This window comes from Podarcis erhardii (assembly GCF_964252035.2).
Source record: "Podarcis erhardii genome assembly, chromosome: 1".
NCBI lineage: Eukaryota > Metazoa > Chordata > Lepidosauria > Squamata > Lacertidae > Podarcis > Podarcis erhardii.
In genome coordinates, this window is record NC_138497.1 from 52,069,166 (window position 1) to 52,091,869 (window position 22,704).

At 41.0% G+C, this 22,704-nt stretch overlaps 1 protein-coding gene across 5 annotated transcripts in view; it reads left to right on the forward strand.

Annotated features, from left to right (window-relative positions):
• The window catches only part of PHF21A (PHD finger protein 21A), a 128,360-nt gene extending 111,157 nt beyond the window's left edge, over positions 1 to 17,203 (forward strand). For 3 of the 5 annotated variants that reach the window (XM_081834968.1, XM_081834966.1, XM_081834967.1), the window contains exons 11-18: positions 2,754 to 2,805; positions 4,384 to 4,463; positions 5,014 to 5,074; positions 8,489 to 8,652; positions 13,886 to 14,041; positions 15,767 to 15,842; positions 16,119 to 16,222; positions 16,670 to 17,203. In XM_081834968.1, coding sequence (XP_081691094.1) covers positions 2,754 to 2,805; positions 4,384 to 4,463; positions 5,014 to 5,074; positions 8,489 to 8,652; positions 13,886 to 14,041; positions 15,767 to 15,842; positions 16,119 to 16,222; positions 16,670 to 16,927 — 951 coding nt within the window. In that variant the 3' untranslated portion in view covers positions 16,928 to 17,203. Of the gene's footprint in view, positions 1 to 2,753; positions 2,806 to 4,383; positions 4,464 to 5,013; positions 5,075 to 8,413; positions 8,437 to 8,488; positions 8,653 to 13,885; positions 14,042 to 15,766; positions 15,843 to 16,118; positions 16,223 to 16,669 lie in introns of all 5 variants that reach the window. The other 2 variants (XM_081834970.1, XM_081834969.1) reach the window with 1 other exon arrangement.
• The last annotated feature ends 5,501 nt before the right edge of the window (positions 17,204 to 22,704 follow it).

A 22,704-nucleotide genomic window follows, 5' to 3' on the forward strand; every position in this document is an offset into this window, starting at 1 on the left:
TTTCAGGGCTGGAAGAAAGAATGCAAGAGCTCCTGACCTTATGAGAATGATGCATGTATGTAGCACTTAAGGGTGTTCAAAGTGCTTCATGTTTTCTTAGTAATTTTTGCAATAACCCTGTAATGGAGGCTGAAAGGAGGCTGAAAGAATCTAGCCTTGCTTTAAGTTCTTGTCTAAGGTAAGGCTTGAACAGTGGCTTTTCCAGCTTGCTCTACTGTGCTATATACATAGAAATCCCAAATTGCCCTTAGCTCTTTTGAGTGTTAAGATTGCATCACGCACGGCAACTTCTCCAATTCCACAGACACATTTTAAATATGTTTCGGTTGGCCTTGTTTGGCTAAGGAAAAGTTGTATTCGCTGGCGCCTTGACTGCCCCTCCCCTTTGCAAAGGTAGCATGGGGGCTTAAGGATGTCCCAAGAGATTTTGTGCAAGGATGACCAATACACTCATCCTACACACACACACACACACACACACACACACGCCTTTCATTAAAGCTGAGCGTGTCCTGACACCTCGGCTTGAAGGTGCTCCAAGTCTCTCCAGCCCTCCCTTCCCAGGCCTTTCATGATGCTGCCCCTTCATAACCTTTCCTGTTATGAAACACCAAAGATGAACATACACCCTGTGAAAAATCTCATAATTATGGTTTGTATAACAAATAATAAGACCCAAATTATATTCACATAGTAGATCTATTGGACTGGTACATGTTTTAATACCTATACAAATTTAACAATAAAGCTACAGCTCTCTGGTAACCATCCATTTCAACAAATAGAGTTTTTGTTTAATCAAGCTCCTGAACATTTGCATCATGTAAGTTTGAAAATAACACATTATAAATAACATAAATGCCTGTGTATTTATTTTGTTTTCTGTGGAACAATGACACATTTAAGTGAGTGTGTGAAGGTTCCCCCAGCTGTTAGAAAAGAGAGATTGGGTGAGTTTATTCTTTCCTTGGGTGAGTGGAGTTATAATAGCATTTCAGACAGCTTGTTTTCTGTGAATACCTGCAACTCAGAAAAATACTTCTGATGAAATGGACTGTAGTCCACAGAAGCTTCTACCATAATAGATTTGTGAGTCTTCAATGTGCCACAATTCTTTTCTTTTCTTTTCTTTTTATTTTTGTTGCAAGAGGCTATCACCCTGCAAATCTTTCAGAAAGCGCAAGTTAAGAAACCTGGATTCTGGCAGCTTGAGCAACACACAAAATCAACTGGAACTAGTGAATCTCCCTTGGGGCCCATTTAGACAATATTCTACTATCAAAATTCTGATTTTTTTTTTTAAAGGGAGAGATCTTGGCACAGGGAGAAGATATTAAATGAGCCAAGAGAGTTCACTTTTTACTAATTTACTTAGTATTGTCAGAATCTGAAATACTTTTTTGCTCCACTGTGGCTGTCCTTTTGCAGTCCATGTGATTCATATACAGAGAAAGGGAATGAGGCCAAACATTGTCACACAGGTCTAGTCTCTTGAATTCTAAAACATGGTTCATGGAGTTAAGATTGCAAATACTTGACCTGAACAGTTGTGCTAGATGAGATGAAAGTGAACTACTGCTTTTTGAATCTCACGGTTCTCATGCCCTAAAACTTTTTATAGCAGTCTAAGAATAGCATAACTTGGCTGTCTCTTTAAAATAGATACATACAGCTGTGATGTTCTGAGCAAACAGCTTATGCAGCAATCATCTGGACAGTTCAGAAATCCCTGTTTGTGCTGGAAGGCTTCCATGTTTTCAGGTTTTGAGTAATCTCCAGTTAGATAACTATGGCTTTCATAATTCAAATCACACTATGTTCTGTTTTCATTTTCATAAAGTATAATGTTATTTATTATTTTATTCATTTATACATTGCTTGACTGTAAAAACAAACAAACCTCAAAGCAATTTACAAAATGATAAACCATAAAATCATGAGAATTTTACAATATATCTGATACACATGCAAGTTTATACAGGGATTTTTTTTAATTTTTCAAATTAGTTTTGAATGGACAGCAAAGGCCTAGGGTGCAGCTGAACTGTTAGGTGCAGAGTTGGGGGCTATTTGTAAATAGTGGTCGGAGGAAGCTGAAATGCAGAGAAGTACAGACAGTGTATCTAATTAGCAGTGGTAATTCACAAAGCAGTTGTTGGTAATACAGACATCCTAGCATAGTTATGCTAATTATCTTACTCAGTATGCTAACAAATATTTCGTCTTAGGTCAGTCCACAAGTGATAGCAATGTGCTTGATGTATTGCAATTCAGCAGTTACAGGTGCAGCTGGTTTGAAATTGGTGTTTCTCTGCAGCAACACTTGTGTCTGCATCTTTTAACTAACAAGTCCATGCTTCTGGGAGCCCTGGCCTAGTCAGGCTTTAGGAATCACCTATCTGCATCTATGTTGCCCAGCCTTTATGAGGTTGCTGTAGAAAAAACTAGTGTACCTGCTGCATAAAGATTTCTGTGTAAAGGGTGGAGCTGCCTTCAGTCTCATAGATCCACAGAGATGAGCTTGCCAACCCTCCTCTTTGAACTAAGGGATATGCAAGTTGGATAAAGATACATAGTGCTGTTATTTGCTTCATTTTATGAAGTGCCATTTGAGGTATACAGGTGATGCATGTTTTTGAAGAATTGCTCAGTGAAAATTGTATCACTTTTTTTAAGCTACTATTTCACCTTAAAAGAAGTTTAGTTCCTCTCTTAATTTGATTGAATTGTTTTCTTCTTCTTTTCTGATACAGAAACTTGCCTTCATGGTGTCTCTTGGACTGGTTACACATGACCATCTAGAAGGTAAGAAAAATGACTATGGCTGCAATCTTTGCACACTATCAAGGAAAAAGTTTATTTAACTTAATGGTGCTTACTTCCAAGTAAATAAGTTTAGGATTGAGCTGCATAAATTCCAGAGCTCTGGAATTAATGTACAAGTTTCAAATATTTCTGCTTAGAGTGCATACTTTCCCATGTATCAAAGCTTAAAATATCAGTTTTAAAAAGTGAAATATTTTCTGTTCAAGGTTCTGGGTTGTTTCCTGGAGTTGAAAAAATGACCAAATAGGATGATGATCCTAAATGCTAGTCTGATTTTTAGGTTTCTGACTAGGAGATCTAAGGCCACAAATATGGTTTCTTCAATAGCAGAACCACCACAGTACTATTTTTCAAATAACTTAATTTCCTTTATCAATTAATTAGCATATTGTTTAAACTGAGGGAAATTATTCTGACTGGCAGGCTGGATCCTAGGTTCCCTCAACCCTGGCAGCAACTCTGCCAATCAGCTGGTCTCACTATGAAGTCAGGTGACTAATTTTTCATTTCTGTGCAACAAAGCGTGCTGCAAAAGAAAACATGAGGCTTGAAGTTTTACCCATCAGCTGAAAGGCAGTAACCCCAAGTCTCTTTTCTGTAAGCATCAGCTGTGTTGCCAATTCAGTGGGCAGTGACACCAAGCCTACTTTCTGCAGAGATATCATCTGCACAGCGGATCCATCAGCCCACTGCAGTTCCATCTGCTCCACTTTGAACAACAGGGAGCATGCTTTAAGCTCTCAATTGTGCTTGCGCAGCCACATCTCTACCTGCCCCACACCTGTTGTCACATATAAAGTCAGGTGTGGGGCACATGGGTGTGGTTTGGGGAAAGCAGCCTCCCATAGCCTGGAGATTCCTCACCCCTGGGTTAAATATATTTAAATGGTTTTGTACCTTAAAAAAAGTTTGCAATATTTTGATATGAAGTTGTTATAATCCACCTTTGGCTCATTGCATTGAGAAATACTGGGATATAAGTCAAGCAAATAAATCAGTCTTCAAACAACTCCCTGCTTCTGGCAGAAATAAGTTGCCAACAACAAATTTTGTGTGGCACAGAATGTGGAAGATAAAAATATCAGCTGAGAGGTTTTGGAAGAGCAGGAAACGCTTTCTTAAGCTAATTTACTTTCTTTTACTTAACTTTCAACTTTACTTTCAACCCATTTATATAATATGGATGTTTCTTCAGAATTAAGTTTGCAAAGAGCATTTCAGAAGCCATAGTTCCTGACTCCTAACTTGCTCATACTAGTTACAGATAGGTAGCCGTGTTGGTCTGCCATAGTCAAAACAAAACAAATTCCTTCCAGTAGCACCTTAAAGACCAACTAAGTCAGTTCTTGGTATGAGCTTTCGTGTGCATGCACACTTCTTCAGATAACTTCTTCTTCAGGGGTATCTGAAGAAGTGTGCATGCACACGAAAGCTCATACCAAGAACTGACTTAGTTGGTCTTTAAGGTGCTACTGGAAGGAATTTGTTTTGTTTTGCTCATACTAGATATTGAGGTCTTTGAGCCCTAAAATGCTTTTATTTCTACCCTTTCCCAAGAAATACAAAGTAAGCGACAAGAAAGGAAAAGAAGGACAACAGCAAATCCAGTGTACAGCGGAGCTGTCTTTGAGCCTGAGGTAACAATTTTTGCTTATAAAATAAGTAAATAACTTGCTGAAAAGCATTTTGCTCATTGCTTCAGCCTTCTAGGTGTATGAAAACAATCACATTCGAAGCTAGACAGTGGGGCTGTCATCACTTAAGAGAGCATGAAGGACAATTATAAATGGAAAGAAGTTTCCTACTTTATACTTTCTTTCCCTTATATCTTCCCTCCTCCTCCTTCTCTGGCATGATTCCAGACTTGGCATTGAATTATTTCTCTCATCACAAGTGGGATCAGCATTGCCCGTAATTGTGTGAAAGACTAGCTTTTCTACAGGGTAGTATCCAAACACTGAAACGATAATCGACATAATCTGAAGAAAGTTAAACCTACATTTGATTCTTACTGAAATTTATGGATTTAAGTGCAAAAGCCTGTTTGCCTTAATGGGACTCAACACTTGTGTTCTTCCAGATTTTTTATATAGTCACTGTGTGTGTGTGTGTGTGTGTGTGTGTGTAGATGTAGCTTTCACTTGCCAAAACAGTTGACTAACTACTTTCTTCCTTTCTTCTGTAAAGCGCAAGAAGAGCGCAGTCACATACCTGAACAGCACAATGCATCCTGGGACACGTAAACGAGGTAGGTGTCTCATAATAGCACCTCCCTGTATGTTTATTTCCCTTTCTTTTGGACTGAAATAAAACAATATAGAAAATAGTTTTGTGGTACTGAATACACATCGTAGGTATGCTGTAACCCTGGTAGGCAGCTACTCTACAGAAGCATCCTTGGTTGGTAGGCTTTGTGGGTAATCTGGAATGAATAAGGTTATAAATGGGAGAATTTACTGTGTGTAAACTTGGCCCAGTAAAGATTCCCAACCCAGATTAGTAAATGTAACCTGTCATGCATACTAGAAGGGGGGTGCCAAAGTGGTAACTGAGCTCCCATTCTGAGCTTCTTCCTGTGTAGTGACTAAGTGCGTTTGGTCCTATGTTAGGACTCACTGTTTATGAAATTATTTCTTGTGCTGTTAAGAACATGTTCAGGTTTCTCTGAAAGGCGAGTTACTTGATATTTGATGAAATCGTGTGGCAACCATGGTACTCTTAAAATTATTACAGGGATGCTTGCAAAATTCTTTCCACCCAATTTTCTCCTTAGATTTCAAGGTTCTGAATTCTTGATCTTGCTTGTGGAATGGCACCAGTAATCTGCCATTTCCCATTTTTAACGTACAGACTTTGTTTAGACTGCTACACATGCAGTTCGCTAGTTTTCCATTTGCATACTCCCCCCCACACACACTTTACAGGTTACTAACCCATGCCAGCAAAGGCGAACATTGATTAAAATACTAACGAAAAAGGCAGTAGTAACATGGTCATATCTATTCATGTGCCCTAGTGTGTACAGTGGTGCCCCGCAAGACGAATGCCTCGCAAGACAGAAAACCGGCTAGACAAAAGGGTTTTCCGTTTTGGAGGTGCTTCGCAAAACGAATTTCCTATGGGCTTGGTTCGCAAGATGAAAATGTCTTGCGAGTTCCTGCGGGGTTTTTTCCTTTCCCCCCCTTTTTCTAAGCCGCTAAGCCGCTTATCAGCTGATCCGCTAAGCCGCTTATCAGCTGATCCGCTAAGCCGCTTAACAGCTGATCCGCTAAGCCGCTTAACCGCTGATCCGCTAAGCCGCTTAACCGCTGATCCGCTAAGCCGCTTAACCGCTGATCCGCTAAGCCGCTTATCAGCTGATCCGCTAAGCCCCTAAGCCGCTAATAGCACTAATCCGCTAAGCCGCTAATGGGCTTGCTTCGCAAGACGAAAAAACCGCAAGACGAAGAGACTCGCGGAACGGATTATTTTCGTCTTGCGAGGCACCACTGTATCTGTAAACTGTTAAGGGTTAGGAGTAATGTTGCAAATGGAAAACTCTGGCAAATTGCACATAAGCCCTGAGATGTATTTTAGAAATTGTCCATGTAAAACTGTAAGGCAGGTAAAGCAGAGCATGGGGCAGCCAATCCATGGAACAAGAAAAGAACTTGGGATATCTATTTTATTCCTTGATCTAAACTGTGCTGCTTCCACTGTGAACAATATATCTAGTATTAAAGGAAAGAGAGCCCAGTTGAAATTGAGATGGTGTGAACTGTGGAAGGTTTGCCCAAAAACACTTTTCCTTGAGGAGGGAAGGTTTCTGCATTCTCCCTGCATCTTGAACCTTTAAGTGTTGTTTGGCCTCCAAGAAGCAGATGATGCACAGTTTTTGAAGTTTTGAGATGAAGCCCTCTGTTTCAGTAGGTTGTGACAGCTATCGACATGGTTGAGTTAAAGAGAGGTTAAGTTAATTCGTAATGCTTTGGGTGACCCTAAGATCAACAGAGAATGTATGTTGATGGCCAGGAATCAGAAAGGTACTATATCATCAATGCTTATTGTTGCTAATACATCACCAAGCATGTCTGTTTTGTGTCTGAGACAAGTTACTACTGATCTGCTCTCGTGTAGTGGTTGCTGTGTTCTTAGAGCCAGCCAATTGTACAGTAGAACTAAGCTTGACTTTGAGATTAATTTATTTTGACTCTGTTCAGTGCTAAATATCATGAGTGAGCACTGAATGCCCTTTCTGTAATGCTTTCTAATGTTTCCTCTGCTCCTGGGCCTGTTGTTTCAAAAACAAATGGCCAGGTCAGAGGACGTAAGTTGTATAATACTTGATATTTCAAATGTTAAAAGATATATGCACTATGTACCTAGTAGGATGAGTGTGTTCATGCACATGAGTGTTTGGGTGAGTTTTTAGGTAGCTGAGCAGTTTCAGTAGAGTGCATTTGTCTCTTCCTGTTTAGCCCACTGATTTGAATTTGCTTAAAATGATAGTGCCTGATATTATTATTATTACTAGTCTTTGGCAGCTTTTGGCATTTTGAAAATAAGGTGATGGTCTCATTGTAGTTTACATTGAGCAGGCTTTACTTTCCCCAAAATTTGCTGCCATAACTGCTCAGTTCAGCTATTAGTGCATTTCCCCAGGAGATCAGATGTTCAGAGGAGCCCTTCTTTCCTTGCATAATTTGTTTCTCACCTGAAGCAAAATTGGATGTACTGGGTTTTTTTGCACTGATGTTGGCTTTCTGTCCCTCAACACACAGAGGGCATTGGCCTTCAGTGCCACTTTCCATCAGAGTTGTTAGGTGCCATTTACTGAAGATAATGATTACTATGCATGCATTAATTTGATCTTCCTGCCTCTTTTCTCAGTCTCTAGCTTCACTTATTGACTGCTTAAATATCTTTATATATATATATTCCTCTCTGAGCATATGCCTCTCATCAATCATCAGAGTAGTGGTAATGCAAAAGACAAAAATTGGTGTCTCCTACAGTGTTGTGATTTCACTTGGAATAATAGCACACTTTATCGTGAGTTATATCTTCCTACAGTCAGCAGGATAGGATTTTAACAACTCTTCATACTTGCAGATTTGCTTTGTTGAGGCTTTCTCCCACCTAGGCTACCATGCAGCTCCTTTTGCTGAGAGAGATCTCATGGGGTTGCAGGCCGTAATTTTCTCTGGCATTTGTGGAATGTTGTGAGTTTTTCTTAGCACAAAGGTGGTATTTAGATGTAGGTTTCACCTTAGGCTCACTGAGGGTGATTTACCAATGGTCATAACAATGTGATGGAGATACCATGATAAATTAGAGTGGTAGAAATCATGGCAGCTTTTCTTTGCCAGTGGAATTTGGGGGTAGTAAGTTAAAAGTTAAAGACATTAGTGTGGTTATAGAGATAAGTTGGGAGTAGCGCTCTTTCTGAAGGCATGTGATTTCTCTCTTGTGATACCATCCTTCCTTACACAATTCTCCTATAAGTGTCTTAAAAATAACTTTACAGTCCTGACTTGGCTTTCTTTCACTCGTGACTATAATACTAACTTCTTCTCTGTACTACATCACTTCCTTTTTTTCATGCTAGCCAATGAGGAGCACTGGCCAAAGGTATGTAAGATTATTTCCCCTCCCCTTTTTGTTCCCTTTTGTTAATGTGTAGGTCGTCCACCTAAATACAACACGGTGCTGGGGTTTGGGGCTCTGACCCCCACATCCCCTCTGTCCAGTCATCCTGACTCCCCTGAAAATGAAAAGACAGAGACCACATTTTCTTTCCCCGCAACTGTTCATCCTGTGTCCCTGCCCAGCCCCAGCTCCACAGACGTAAGTAATTCTTCCTGAGAGGTTTGCTGTTCGAAGAGACCGTGGAGACTTCAGAATTTGGTTCTTTAGATGCACTGGTATTATGGTAAACTGCAATAATATGACCCCCTCCTTCAGCCCCCTACACTTCTACTTGTACCTATTCACCCCCCCCCAAACTCTGGAGTAGTATATATATATATCTATATGATATCCACAGGACATGCCAGAATGTTCATATCCTAGAATCATAGAATTGTAGAGTTAGAAGGGGAAATATTTCAAAGTTCTATAAGCCCTTCCCAGATGCACAGTGATGCAGTGAATTAAAGACAGTGCATCTGTGATATATTTCAGCAATCTAGTGGCAGGAGGAGAATGGATCCTGTCACACAGAAGCCTTAGGAACAATTACATATTATTACTGAATCAATAAAGTAAGGAGAAATTCTTGCTCAAGATAGTTGGACACAGCATTAGTGGAGTCAGAGTGAGTGCCTTCACTGACACCTGGCAGTTGCTTCTCGTTTATGGATTCTGCATACCTATATGGGGGAAAGTTTTCTTTTCTGTGAAAGTATCCTTCTGGTATGTGAGCCCAGTTGCCTATTCTGCCAGTTTAGCACAGGCTGTTGCTGAATTAAAGTTGATCTAACCCATAGCTTGATCTGCAGCACTGTTTTTGGAGAGTGTGGGTGGTATTTTTTTATTACTCATAAGGGAGGTAAATCCATCCTTCTCATGATGGGTGGGTTCGAATTGGAAGTTCTGGACTCACAACCTTGGTCAAGTCTCATCACTTCTCTGTACCTTCGTTTCCTCATAATAAATAGCTCCATGGTTGTAAGACCCAACTAATGAACACATTTTACACATGATCAGACTTGCATAGCTTTTATGTTCTAGTGGGCTGCACTAGATGTTCCTCCAATCTGTTTTTTATGCTGCTGAGCTAAGAGCCTCTGCATCTCATTCATGAAATATGCAGCTTGAGGATTGCTCTGACTTACATAACTGTATCTGTAGCCTCATTGTTGAAGCAGCCAAGAATAGCCAAATCAGGAACACCATCAGTATCTTTTCTGCACTGCTGGGTATTGCAAAAGATAAAATCAACAGGCAGCATTCCTATAGGATGCAAGTTCTGTGTTAAGAGCCATAGTCATTCATTCTCTAGGTATTGTATTATTCATGAAATCTCCCAAACTATCAGAAGGCAGTAGTAAAAATTGATCCAAACAAAGAAGACTTTCCTGCTGATTTAGCATGGCGTGCACACATGCACATGAACACATTCTACTTATAACAGGTTTGACAAAGGTTGCTAGATTCTTAAGCACATTTGTTTTATAAATAAAGCACTAGGACAGTGATCTCATTGTCATTCCAGTTGATGTCTGTTGCACATTTTTACATAATGTTCTGAGCTTTCAGTAATGATGTAATTCTGATTAGCCATCAGCCTTCAAGCCTAGAGTGTTTTGTTAAATATCCACCCACCAAGCATGTACACACATCACATGAATGTATTGCTTCCTCCAGAAATTTACCTCCTATTTCACTTCAGTGGTGTGTGTTTTTCGGAGAATTTATGGTAAATAGGTTTGTTTTCAGTTGTGTCCCTCCACTCAACGAAGACTCCTTAATCCAACATAGGATTCCTTTAATGGAATGGGGGCAGGCATTGTTTGCTGATTTCCCCCCATCTCTCTGCAGTCCGTAGACCTTCCCTGGTCTGCTCCAAAGGATTGTGGAGGTTGATGGGGCAGGTGGCCCCCAGAAGATAATGAAAACTGCTTCCCTTCCATTCATGGAAACCTCTGCTAGTGCAGAGTACTGCCCATTAATGGAGAGAGACAACTGAGTACAACCTTCTGATCTTGTTAGCTTCTGAATATCTTTAACTTCCATAATCAGTTACTCAGATTAAGATGCTCATTAGGTTTCAGCTCCACTTCAACAGGCGCTCTAGGGCTAGGATGTGGGATCTGTGGCCTTCCAGATGTTGCTGTGCTCAAACTTTCATTAGTCTTGGCTAGCACAGCCAGAGGTCAGGGGATTTTGTAAATTAGTTCAGCAGTATTTGGAGAGCTACATGCTCTCCACCCCTGTTCTAGGGAAACCTCGTTGTGTTTGTCCTCCATGCAGTCACAAAATACAAGAAAAAAGTTGGCCTTTTGAGTTTGGGTAGTCATAACACTTCAAGAGATACATGAAAGTTTAACTCTGTTGAGTGGACAATATGAAACTGGCTGTATTATTATAGATTGAACTACTTTAGAACCCAACAATGCTCAAGTCACAGGGGATCCAACCCTGTTATGTTTTGTGAAACTCATCTTAGCTACTGCTACAACTGCTACTACTACTACTACTACTACAGAGTAGTATGACTGACTTAAAAGCTGGTTTTCATTAAGTCCCCCCCTTCCCCCCATAATTTGAACATTGGAATCCAGCACTCATTTGATATGTAGAACTTGCAAAATCAAAGCATCTTTACATGCCAAAGTCAGGATAGCACAGTAAGTTTAGGAATTAATAGAGAGAGGCTTGGTTTTCAAAGTCAAAGTTTAAGCCTCAGCTAATGTTTGTGGGTAATATACTCCCACCCGCCCATGGTTGGTATTCTGGCATCATTTAATATGTATTCTTAATAAAGATGGGCACATTAGCATGCAATGTAAGGCAGTAGAAAACATCTGGCATAATTCAAATCCTACCACTGCTCAGTTTGATATGGAAGATTGAATTACATATTTTAAGGAGGCTGTGACACTTTTATTTCTTTCAAATTTTATCCCTATATTCTGAATTTGAAGGAAGCTTTAGAGATTGGGATTTGGATGTAGCAATTTTCCAGAGCAGCCCTCAGTTGATTGAAATTCATGTATTAAGCCATTTTCTGTTACCTTATTTCTGCTCTTTCTAGCTCTTCTTCTCTTTCTGCATTTCTGTACAGCAATCTACAAATAAAAATAGTAACTATGAGATGGTAACGGCAGAAGGAAAGAGAGAAAAGGAAACTAAATGGCTTTGCTAAGAATTTTGCATCCTAAAGTGAAGAGATAAGGAAGGGAAAGTAATGCAAAGAGTCATGCAAAACTGACATGTTCTTGCTATTAAAACTAGTACTGGGGCCTTTGTTGACATTTTACAGCTGGGGATGGTGTTTTGTGTTACTCTGGTTTGGTCAAGGTTTTCCATCTCTTCTATCGAAAGGCCAAGTTTACGTAAGATAAATCAGAAAAAGTATACCTATTACTGGATATTGCAGTGATGCACCAAGGTTAAAGTTATACTAGGCTTAAAGTGGTGCATTAACTTAATTTTGCAAGCAGTGCCTTCTACTTCCAAAATATTGAAAAGATGATGGCCCATGAAACACATTTCTTAGGAAAGACTGTAGCTACCTTAAGAGGTAGCACCCAGGTGCAATTATGATTATGCTCATGCTAAGCATGCCCAAGGCTAGATTCCATAGCCTTTTGCAAACAATAATTTTATTGCACAATATATATGTAGATCTTACTCATATTTGCAGAGAATCCAGGCAGGCTTTCTCCTCAGTGCTGTTCCCCAGATATCACATTTTGCCAACGTGTAGACCACAGTTCTTTTGCCAATAGAAAACATTAATTTTATATTTTATCTCTGGCCCCCACCCGCCTAACCCATCCCCTTGCTTTCTTGTTTTGATTTGGCGTGTTGCGTGGAATGAGGCTGTACAGATGTCACAGGCACCTAGAAATGGCCATGACTTCACTGCTCACAATCAGTACAATTTTCTGCCCCTATAGCTGTGCATATTTTGCTTATTTGCTTAGAGGCTTATCAATCCAGTGTGGTCATATAGCCATTGAAAATAAAGACATACAATAGCAGCAGTAACCACCACAGCAAATCTCTCTTATCCATCATGGTTAATGATATCAGCTTTTATTCCTTGTATATGTGTTAGTTTCACTCCTCTCCAGCACTGGAATATTCATATTCACTATTTGATTTATGTACTCTGTCCCCAAACAAAATAAGCACCTCAGTATAGTGAGCTCCTAGTGTTGGATCGGGCTACTAGTGTTGGATTTAAATTATTAGTTGCTTACTACAAAAGTCTCTAATGGAGCAATCCTAACTATAGAAAGCTAGCATAAATAATGCTGGCATGTTACAGTGGCAAAAGTTACCCCTATTCCAAACTCAGTTCAGAAGGAATAGGACACTCTTTGCCAGCTACATTGGCTGGGCTGCTGGGTCACTTGACTGAGCCAGAAGGTGTTTGTAAGAGGTGTAAGTCTCTCCTTGCTCTGCCACATCTCCAGAATGCCCCCTTCTGGGGGGAACTTGTGCTAGTGTAAGTGATACCGTCTTAAGATCCACCGGCTGAGCACCCATTGAGATCTGCCATATCCAAATTCTATCATCCCAGTGGATCCTAGGTTTCAATTACACTGCAAGTGACTTACAATCTTTTGGTTTTTAACTTTTTTGTAACAAAAAACAGAAGCTAAAGCATTCTGCACTACCAGGGCCACCTGTCCCTCAAGTGACAGCAGTGGATACAGGAAGACACCCAGACTATGGACCTTTCAGAATGAGTCTCACCCTGCCAAGAGCAGATTGCATGCCATTCACCTGGTCAGAAGATCCACCTGCTAATCCCTCTTGGCTGGATTAAGACTCATGTCATTGGTTCTCATCCAGTTCATTATCATGACAGGTCACCAATCAGCAGGTCCACTGCCTACCTGCAGAAGATGACATAAGAGCTGTGTGTCATCAGCATGGTGATGACAGCACACTCTCAGACGCTGTCTAATCCCACCCAGCATTAAGTTAAACGTGGGTGACAAGTTCTGCACCTCCTGGAGAACCGAACCTATTGCAGCACTTTAAAAATGTTTTCCATACAGTGGATCACTGGGACTTTCACCCCACATTTAATTTCACTTACTTGAAAATAAGATGGGTGTGATTCTTAACTATATAAATAAGTGATCTGTGCTTTATAGTTTGAAATTGTACTAGGGTAGACATGGTGGCATTTGAAGAAGCTGTGGCCCTTGACGTTCCTTGTGGTTCTTTTCTGTCTGAAGAAAGAGGATCTAATCGTCAGGCACCCTTTGGTAGCTTTCTTTCTGTGTTTCATGAAAAGGATATTATTTTGGGGATTTCATTCACTTAGGACTTTACTTTGAACTGGAATTTAGTTTTCAAAGTTTGTAAGTTCCCTTTCCCCCCTCTAATTTTATAGGGTGATATCCATGAAGATTTTTGCAGTGTTTGCAGGAAAAGTGGGCAGTTGCTGATGTGTGACACGTGCTCACGTGTTTATCACTTGGACTGTCTGGACCCACCTCTGAAAACTATTCCCAAGGGCATGTGGATCTGTCCCAAATGTCAAGACCAGGTATTGTTTGACACAAAAGGGGAAGCCTCTCGCAATGGTTCTCTGCTTTTGACAAAATGGGTGGGGCACATGGCTTAGACTTTGAGAGGGTGAAAATATCTGACCTGAACGGAAATGGCCTCACAAATTCAAAGCCATCAAACGTTTGCTTTTCTGTTCCACATCTCAGGGTACTAAACAGCCATTTATTTGCCATGGCAAAGCTCGAAGACTTACGGGGAAGATTCCCTTTGATCCACTTGCATGTTTATCTATTTCTGCTTCCACAATATATATATATAATGTTAGCTTCATTCTACAATACATGTGTTGGAAAGTCCAGTATTTTAAGGTCTAGGACAAAGCTACATGCTGGAAAACCAATGTTTGCATGATAATGCAGGGACACAGGGCATTTTACAGGTGAGAGTTAGCAGGCATGAGATAGATGCTCAATCTTTCCCCATAGCTGGCTTTGAGAGCAAAAATAAGCCAGGCTGGGGAGGAATGTTTTGTGATGAATAACCACATGATTAAACACCCATCTCCCACCCACCAATTCTCTTCTGGAAATGCCCCGCTACTCCTGCATTGCTGTTAACCAACAAACACATTTGTGGGAAATGCATGTTTGCCAAAGTAACATGTAGTTTTCTCCATGGAGGCTGCTCTTTGCTATCAGAGTGTTTTTCCTTTAGCTAATTAGATCAGCAGTTTGTGAATCACGAAGTCACAATCCTCTCTACTGGCAAGTTTTAAGATCAGATATGTTGTCTCTTCATTCCTGTTCAGCTTGTTAAAATTTCATCAGCAGAAAATGTTTGTAGATGCAAGGGAATGTACAAAATTGCTGACATGGTGATTAAACAGGCTTCCCTTGTGGGAGGTTTAGCACAGATGTGTGAGTATTTCATGCTATTAAATCTTGAGGGTCTTCCCAAACTATTGTGGAGGTTTTTGTGTGTGCAGTAAATGCGATGTTTACTTGCTTGAGGTGCGTGTTGAGTTGTGGATCAGGCATCTTTTTTGGATAATGCTTCTGTTGAAGAATTTCCCCAGTACTCAAACCTCAGTATTCTTTTGCTTGGAATTTCCTTCCCCCCTCCCCGCTCCCCATTTCAGCATACTATTTTGAGTGCTGTGTATAAGCTGGTTGTGAATATCACAGACACATATGTTTTAGTGATTAGTAACACAATTCCCCTTCTTCCTACTAGTGCCTCACTGTTTTGTTATCCATTTAGGGATTTTTATTTTTTTTAATTAATTCTTTAGGGGCTGAATGCTTGCAAGCATAGAAATGATCATGTAATTGCCTTCATCTTGTTTTTTAATGTAGACTTTAAAGCAACAAGGCTACCCTTCCTTACCATTTCATGAAATTTGTGTTTTTTATTTAGTTCTTGAAAGGTTACATGTTATCCCCATGCACTTGATAGCACTGCAGCACAGTCTTCCTCTCCCTCCTTTTGATATGTGGATATAGTCTGGTTCATTTCTTTATCCCATTGGCCTCCCACATCCATCACATGTCAACAAAGCATCAGGCTTCTTGTCCCGGACCAGAACTAACAGCATCCCAAGAGTAGAACAGAGGGGGATTTTAAGTTGTTTTATTGCCTGGGGAGGGCCTAAGAAGAGAATGGCATTGATTTTAATAGTTGTTGTGAAAGAAACCCTTTAGCGTGTGTCATCTTTCCTAGAGGTAGAACGCGTCAGCCAAGTGTTCCTTCTCCTTTCTTTCAGATGCTAAAGAAAGAAGAAGCAATCCCGTGGCCAGGAACTTTAGCAATTGTTCATTCATATATTGCATACAAAGCAGGTAAGAAAATGGTGCAGGGCTTGGCTTGGTTTTCTTTTCTTTGGAAAATGTTACTTTGAGGAAGGGAGTAGGATGTTTGTTTTCAGAAGGAAATTAAGAGCTGATTGAATGATAACCCCAGTAATGAAATGGATATGACAGCTTCATCTGACTCTCTTTATGTCTGCACCTGCAGCTTCAGGTATGGTCCAGTACTGGTTTTCCATTGTGCAAAAGCAGCTGAGAGATCCCATCTGCAGGGCATAATTGATACAATTGATGTACTCTCTTTTACAGCAAAAGAAGAGGAAAAACAGAAATTACTGAAATGGAGTTCAGATTTAAAACAGGAAAGGGAGCAGCTAGAACAGAAAGTCAAACAGCTCAGCAATTCTATAACAGTAAGTATTGCTGTGCTAAATGATGGTTTGTTTATCCTCTGTGTTCCACTAGAAGCTACAGCTGTGAATCTTAGAAAATGACTGTTTACTGTGACCAATCACAGTATCAGTTCTGAGCCATGCTTCACCACAGCTTTGTCGTGGTGGTGTTTTATAAAAGTCTCAGTGGCTTCTTATGTTTGTTAGAGCTTCTTTTTCTCTGCTAAGTCATAGTTGTAATCTATATGCTGTAGTCGTGGCTGTGAAATAGCATTTGCTTTCTTTGAACTCTTTGGTTTGCTGTGTGGGCTATATTTGGTATGGGAGCTATGTTGTATCCACCAGGTGCTTTGACAAAGAATCTGTTTTTGCAGTCTCTTGTGGATCTTGGGATCCCTTTGCTTTCTTGTTTGGGCCTTTTTTTTATGAGCGCACTCATTAATGCAATGTCGTTCCAATCTGCTTCAGAAATGTATGGAAATGAAGAACACCATCCTGGCAAAACAGAAGGAAATGCACAGTTCATTGGAGAAGGTAAAACAGTTAATTCGCCTCATCCAGGGCATCAACCTTTCAAAACCCATAAACTCTGAGGGCAGTTCCGTCGCCATCTCCAATGGCATGGACTCCACCAATAACGCAAAGGCTGCCGCCGCCTCCACCCCAGCCTCTTCCCCCTCCCAGAGCTGCATGGTGAACTGTACCAAGGGCGACGAGACTAAATAACATAGCACAGGAAGAAGGAGCCGGGGGAGATGGCGGCGAGGCAGAAGAGCAAAACAATAAAACTCTAGAAAAGAAAAGCTGGATTTCTTCTGGAAAGCGCAGAACTCTTTGGTTCCAGAAAGAGCGCGAAGAGGCTTGTGCCAGGCAGCACCAGAGTTGCCAATCGATCCTCCTTATTCTGTGTGTACGTGCAAAGTTTGGACCATGTTACATGAATAGTGCCAGCTGGAGGTTCTTTGCCAGCACCATGCCAAGTTAAATAATATATTTACTCTCTCTCTCTCTCTTTCTCTCTTTTACACCAGTGTGTGCCTGCAGCAGCCTCCACAGCCACTCTAGGTTTGTTTTGTTTTTGTTTTTATTTGGGGGTGGGGAGCAGGGAGGAGGAGCAGGTTTCAAATCTTATCTGCAGACCAGTTTGTTTAGCTAAGGAAACTTCAAGTCCAAAGAGCCTGTGGGCTTTTCCTGTTTCTGAATTCTCCGTACTACTAAACCAAAAATCCAGAAATATGAATTAACAAGTCCTAGGGTCCAGAGGGGGTGGGGTAGTGGGAGTGGGGACCAAGCCTATCCAATAAGCAGTATTCACTATTGTTTTGACAGGAGAGACAAAAAGGAATGGGGAAGGGTTTTTCACTAAGTATCTAGTGCACACTCAGGCTGGGGATTACTAGATTGGCAGCTTTGGGTTTATCCACTTTTTTTTCCAAATAGACAAGTGAAATAAATTGCTGGTTTGGGCATCACATTGGCCCAGGAAGCTTTTGCTGAGGAAAAGGAGAAGGGAGGGGGACTAATATAATCAGCCTGGGGTTTCAGAAAAGCGGGTCACGACTGAAATGAAAATTCCAACTTTTTTTTTTTTTGTACACTTGTCAAGCAAAAGTGATATTCCAAACAGTACAGCACATATCCCAAACATATGGCCCAAATAGTAAAAAAAAACTAAAAAAAATTAAAATGCCTGTTTCCTTTGTTTCCTTTCTCTTTTGGTTACAAATGTAAGGAATAGAAAAGCTGTTTTTTTCAGGCTGACAGTCCGATTAAAGAGGTAGATGGGACCTTGCATGGTATAGATTAGAAGTAATAGTGTCAGTGAGATACAGTGAGTCTTTGTGAGTCCGTGTGTCATCGTTTTGGGCACTGTTTTTTATGCAAGGGCAAAATCTTTGTATCTGGGGGAAAAACAACTTTTTTAAATTAAAAAAGAAAAAAGATATTGAGGTCTTCCTAGTGTTACTTAAAATAAGATCAAGGTAAGAAACATTGTAAAAATTACAAAAGTGCTATTTGTTTCCTAAACAAGTGATTTCTATTAAAAAGGTGTCAGAACTGGAGAAAATGCTGTGTACTTAGAATTTTTTAACACAGGTTTTGCTTATGATGTTGCCATTCTGCTGTGTTTCTGTTTGAAAAATGCCTTGGGGGTGAGTGTCGAGAGATTGTCATGCCATTCAAATAGCCTGTGGGGTTGAACTGCATCCAGTCTGCAAACCTTCCTCCAAGTGGTGGAATTTCTCCTCTGTTAAGCTCTCCTAATTAACTCTTGTGCTTAAAAGCACAAGAGAGCATTGGCAGCATTTAAAAATCTTTGTCGTTATAGCACCTAGATTATAGGGAGAACGTGGAGACAAAGGATTTTAGCGTTGAGATCTGGCTCTGCTTAGCACAGCTTGTCTGTCTTCTGAAGCAAATTGTCGCAGTAATTTCATGCTATTAAAATGCTGGTGCTGGACATGAGATGAGCGAGTCTGAAATAGCCACCTTTGCATAGACAAGTGCAAACGGCCAATATTTCATACCCTTTCACTTCCATGGCAGCACTCATGTTGGCGTAAGTCATGGCAGTCAGCCCGGGTCCATGTTAGAAAGTCTCTCCTCTGTCAGACAGCCAGTGATGGTGCTGCCATGCTTTTACTATTCTGTGTTGAAGAACTATGCATCCTAATGCACTTTATTTACATAATCACCTGAATTTTGTTCCTGCCACTCATGGTTTGTGGTGGTTTCTTTACTTCTAGCCTCCAGTCTTGTCCCTCAAGGACTCCTCAGTGACACTCAGTTATGCTCACGGTCCAGCAGCTGATTTTTTATCACTATACATATCAGTGAAGAGTAAGGACAATTCGTGTCAAATAGCCTTAGCTTTACGTTTGAAAAAGATCAGGCCTTACCATTTGACTTTTGATACTCCGTAGTGAAGTTGGCAGCTTTCTAAGTACCTGGTGTTATTAGCAAGTAAAGCCAGAAGGCAGCCAATCAGGAAAATTGCTCAGAGGAAATAACACTTTTTATAGCAATACACAGAGCAAAATATCGTTGGGGGCATGTTTGAGAGGCCTTTTCATCTTGTGACCTACCAAGACAAATGTAGCCCACCAGATCCCTGATAATCCTCCTGGTTTTGCCTGCCTTTGAGTGCAGCAAACAAGCAACCGTGTGTGTTGGGTGGTTTGCATTTGGCTTGATGGGTCACGCAATTTGCAAACCTACATTTAGATATTCTGAGTGTAACGGGTGAAAAATAGACAAGTGCTCGTATTTCAGGCCAGAAGCTGGATTTCCAGCAGCAAGGAACAGGAGGAAGCCAATTACCCTCTTCTGGTTGATAAATTGGTGTTGGCTGTTGACAGAGGCAGGCGAATGGGATTTCTGATTTCAGCTGTTCCCATGTTCATGTGGCCTTTCCTTCCCCTCACCAAACACATTTGCCATCCTTGTTTTCTTTTCCCTTAAAGCCATAGGTTTGTTCAGAATGGCCACACATGCATGAATTTGGGCAATGGCCATCATGCCCTCTTAGCCTATGATGTAAGGTGCAGGGAGTGCAGAACTATTCGCTTTATCTTAAACATGGAACAGGTGCCAAAAATAGTGATCTTGTGTTGAATTCTCTGCCTCCTTTGTGTTCTGCAAACCCTGCAGTGTCGTCAGGTCATGAAAAGTTGTACCACACAGTGCAGAGAGGGAAGACGAGAGCTCAGTGCAAGGCAGTTGTAAGGGGAAGGGGAAGAGAGTCATGTGTTGATCTGCCCTGAGGAAGGGGCATTTGTCTGCTACCTTCCACTTTTAAGCAATTTAAAAACTGTGCCTCAGCAAAGTAGTATTAATAACATGCTACCTTTATGCCCCCACAATGGGGCTCACAGTTAACCCCTGGTACTTTCTGAAGGGAAAACAATTTATTATACTAAGGTCTCCCATGTGTTGAAACCTTGCTTTGGATTTAGCCATGGGGTTTTTTTGGGGGGAGGGGGGTTACTTTACATTTGGCCTCTCTTGACTAGTGACATCTGTAGTACATCTGTTGCTTAGCCCGCAGCACTGGAGTGATCAGCTAGTTTAAAGTGAAGAGCAGCAAGGTACTCTTGTGAATCTTTAATTGTGTCATTCTTCTGATTTTATGTGTACTTCTCTCCTTGCCCCTTCACCCCTGCCTCGCTGGCGTCTCCTGTCCTGGAAATGCCACCAGCTAAGTTTAAGAGGGATTTGGCTTCTGGAAATATAGCAGAAGGAGAAAATAAAGTTTGGGCATGTTTTGTCTGGCTGTGCAGAAAGATCCTTGCTTGGGTAGCAGATGTGTCAGATTTCCTTTTGCCTTGAGAAAACGTAGGGGAACCACAGTATCTTTGTTCATCAGGGTAACAAGTTTGTCACCCTGATTTTCTTAGAATTCAGAAACATAATTAGTACTATGAGAGGACAGTGTTCTGCACCTGCTTGCATGCAGATGACATTGCCTATTCACATCCTACTCCTAAACATTCTGCAGGAGTTGCCTGCTGCTGCCTTGGCTCATTTGTGGTACGCTGTGTGAATGTCAGGGTGTATGCTCATGGGCTGGTGCAGCAAAGTCCAGAGAGTACCCATCCATATTTGAGGATGCAGCTGGGAGTTTTTATTTGCAATTGAAAATGGAAATAATGGATTGTGTGGTCAGACTCCATTAGTTGTTGTAAGGTGGAACCTATTTGAACTTGTGACTTTTCTGGTGCTAAAGAAGTCTTGTACCAGATTTAATCTTTTTTTTTTTTCTGAACAGACACTGTCACAAGAATAACTACAGCTTCCTAGTTGTTGGGAAATTGCAGCAAGCATAGCCCATGCATTTGTGATTGGAAAATACAAATTAGAAGATGATAGGCAGTACTTGTGCAAAAACATTTCTCTCATTCGGCCCAACAATTCTGTGTACTTTCAAACCCCCCAGCCCCAGCACTGTAACATTGCTATTTTAGTCTGGTGCCCTTGGTCAATCCAGCAATACAGTGTTCATCTAACAGCGTCCCCATTCAAACAGGTTTGCAAATGCAGCTATTTCCTGTGTCCCACACACTTCTAAGTATAAGGGGGAAGTCCCACAGTTGTATCTGGATCCAGGGTAAGCAGAAATGCCTCCCCCTTCCCCAATAAAGTTTAGGAGGCTTTTTTTTTTACTTGTTTTCTAATATGTATGCAGGTTACAACAATGCTCAATTATGTGCTAAATCCCGGTTTAACCCTCTGCAAATGACATTGCAGGTAACAAAAACAGAAAGGCCTAAACTCAATGACAATTACAGCATCTAATTTCCTTCCCATCAGCTGAGGATGATAAGAAGCCTCTTTGTTATGGGGTCTATAATTTTGCCCAGGTGCTCAGTGTTTCTTTACATGACCAAGAATGGACAACAGCAAACATTCCCAGGTGAAGCTGTCATTATCTGCATCAGTGTTGGCAGCTTTTAGAAATGGCTCTGCACAGCACCTCCATTTTTATTGTGGTTGGAATAAATAGTTATTGACCCTGGTATTTATCATCCCCCTTTCCCTAGCACATGCTCCGCTTGAGTTTAGCCAGGACTCCCTTTGCAGCTCAGTTACGTGAGCCTAGAGGGTGAGTGTTGAGTCCACCATCCACTCCCCCAGCAGTAAGTGCTGTACCTGCATCCCAATCTGCTGGGGAGTCTGCCCACTCCACAGTGCCACACCTGTACATCCCCACAGTGAAGGAAGGCACCTTGTTGAGAGAACGTGCTTTAGCAAGGATTGGGCTAAGCTGGTCCTTCACTCTGCACTCTTCCTATGGGATTGAACAGCAGGGATCTACACACCCTTGCTGGTTGCATTGGAGTCTTTCAGTAGTACACCAATTGAAAAGTCCTATTAGTGCCAATTTACATTAAGAACAACAGGCCTGTGAGAAGTGAACCAAGACTAAGAACGGGCATTATCAATAAAGTTTTATCTTGAAATTGTATGTCAGTTTGGTCATATCTGAACTAGCAAATACTGAATAGTCCTTAGCTTTTCTACTCTGTCAAGTCCAAGTGGTTTGTTGGGTGTTACACTCACCTGTGGCTTATGTTGTAGTTTCATTCCATTCTTCGGTAGTAGAGGAAACGGCAGTGGGCTGCTTACTAGCCAACTATCCCATCTGTGTCTCAAGACCATTGTTGAAGCCAGAATATTTCTAGTAACTGGAATAAGGACTCTTTGAAATAAGTGGTCTGTGAAAGAGGCCATGACCATAAAGGGAAATTCACAACCTTTGTTTTTAAGGCAGTGGGTTTCTAAACCCTCCTCCCCCATGTACACTGATGTATTGATTCATACATAGCCAGCATCCTCCCATCTCTTCTTCTCCTGATGTTTGTGCCAGATAAACTCAACCTCACTCGTACTGCCTCTGCATCCATCCTGAGTTCCCATACCTTTAAGTGAACTGGGCACAATATTGCTTTCACAGATCAACACCCTGTGAATGTTATATGGATGCATGACTTCTGTTGGTTAGG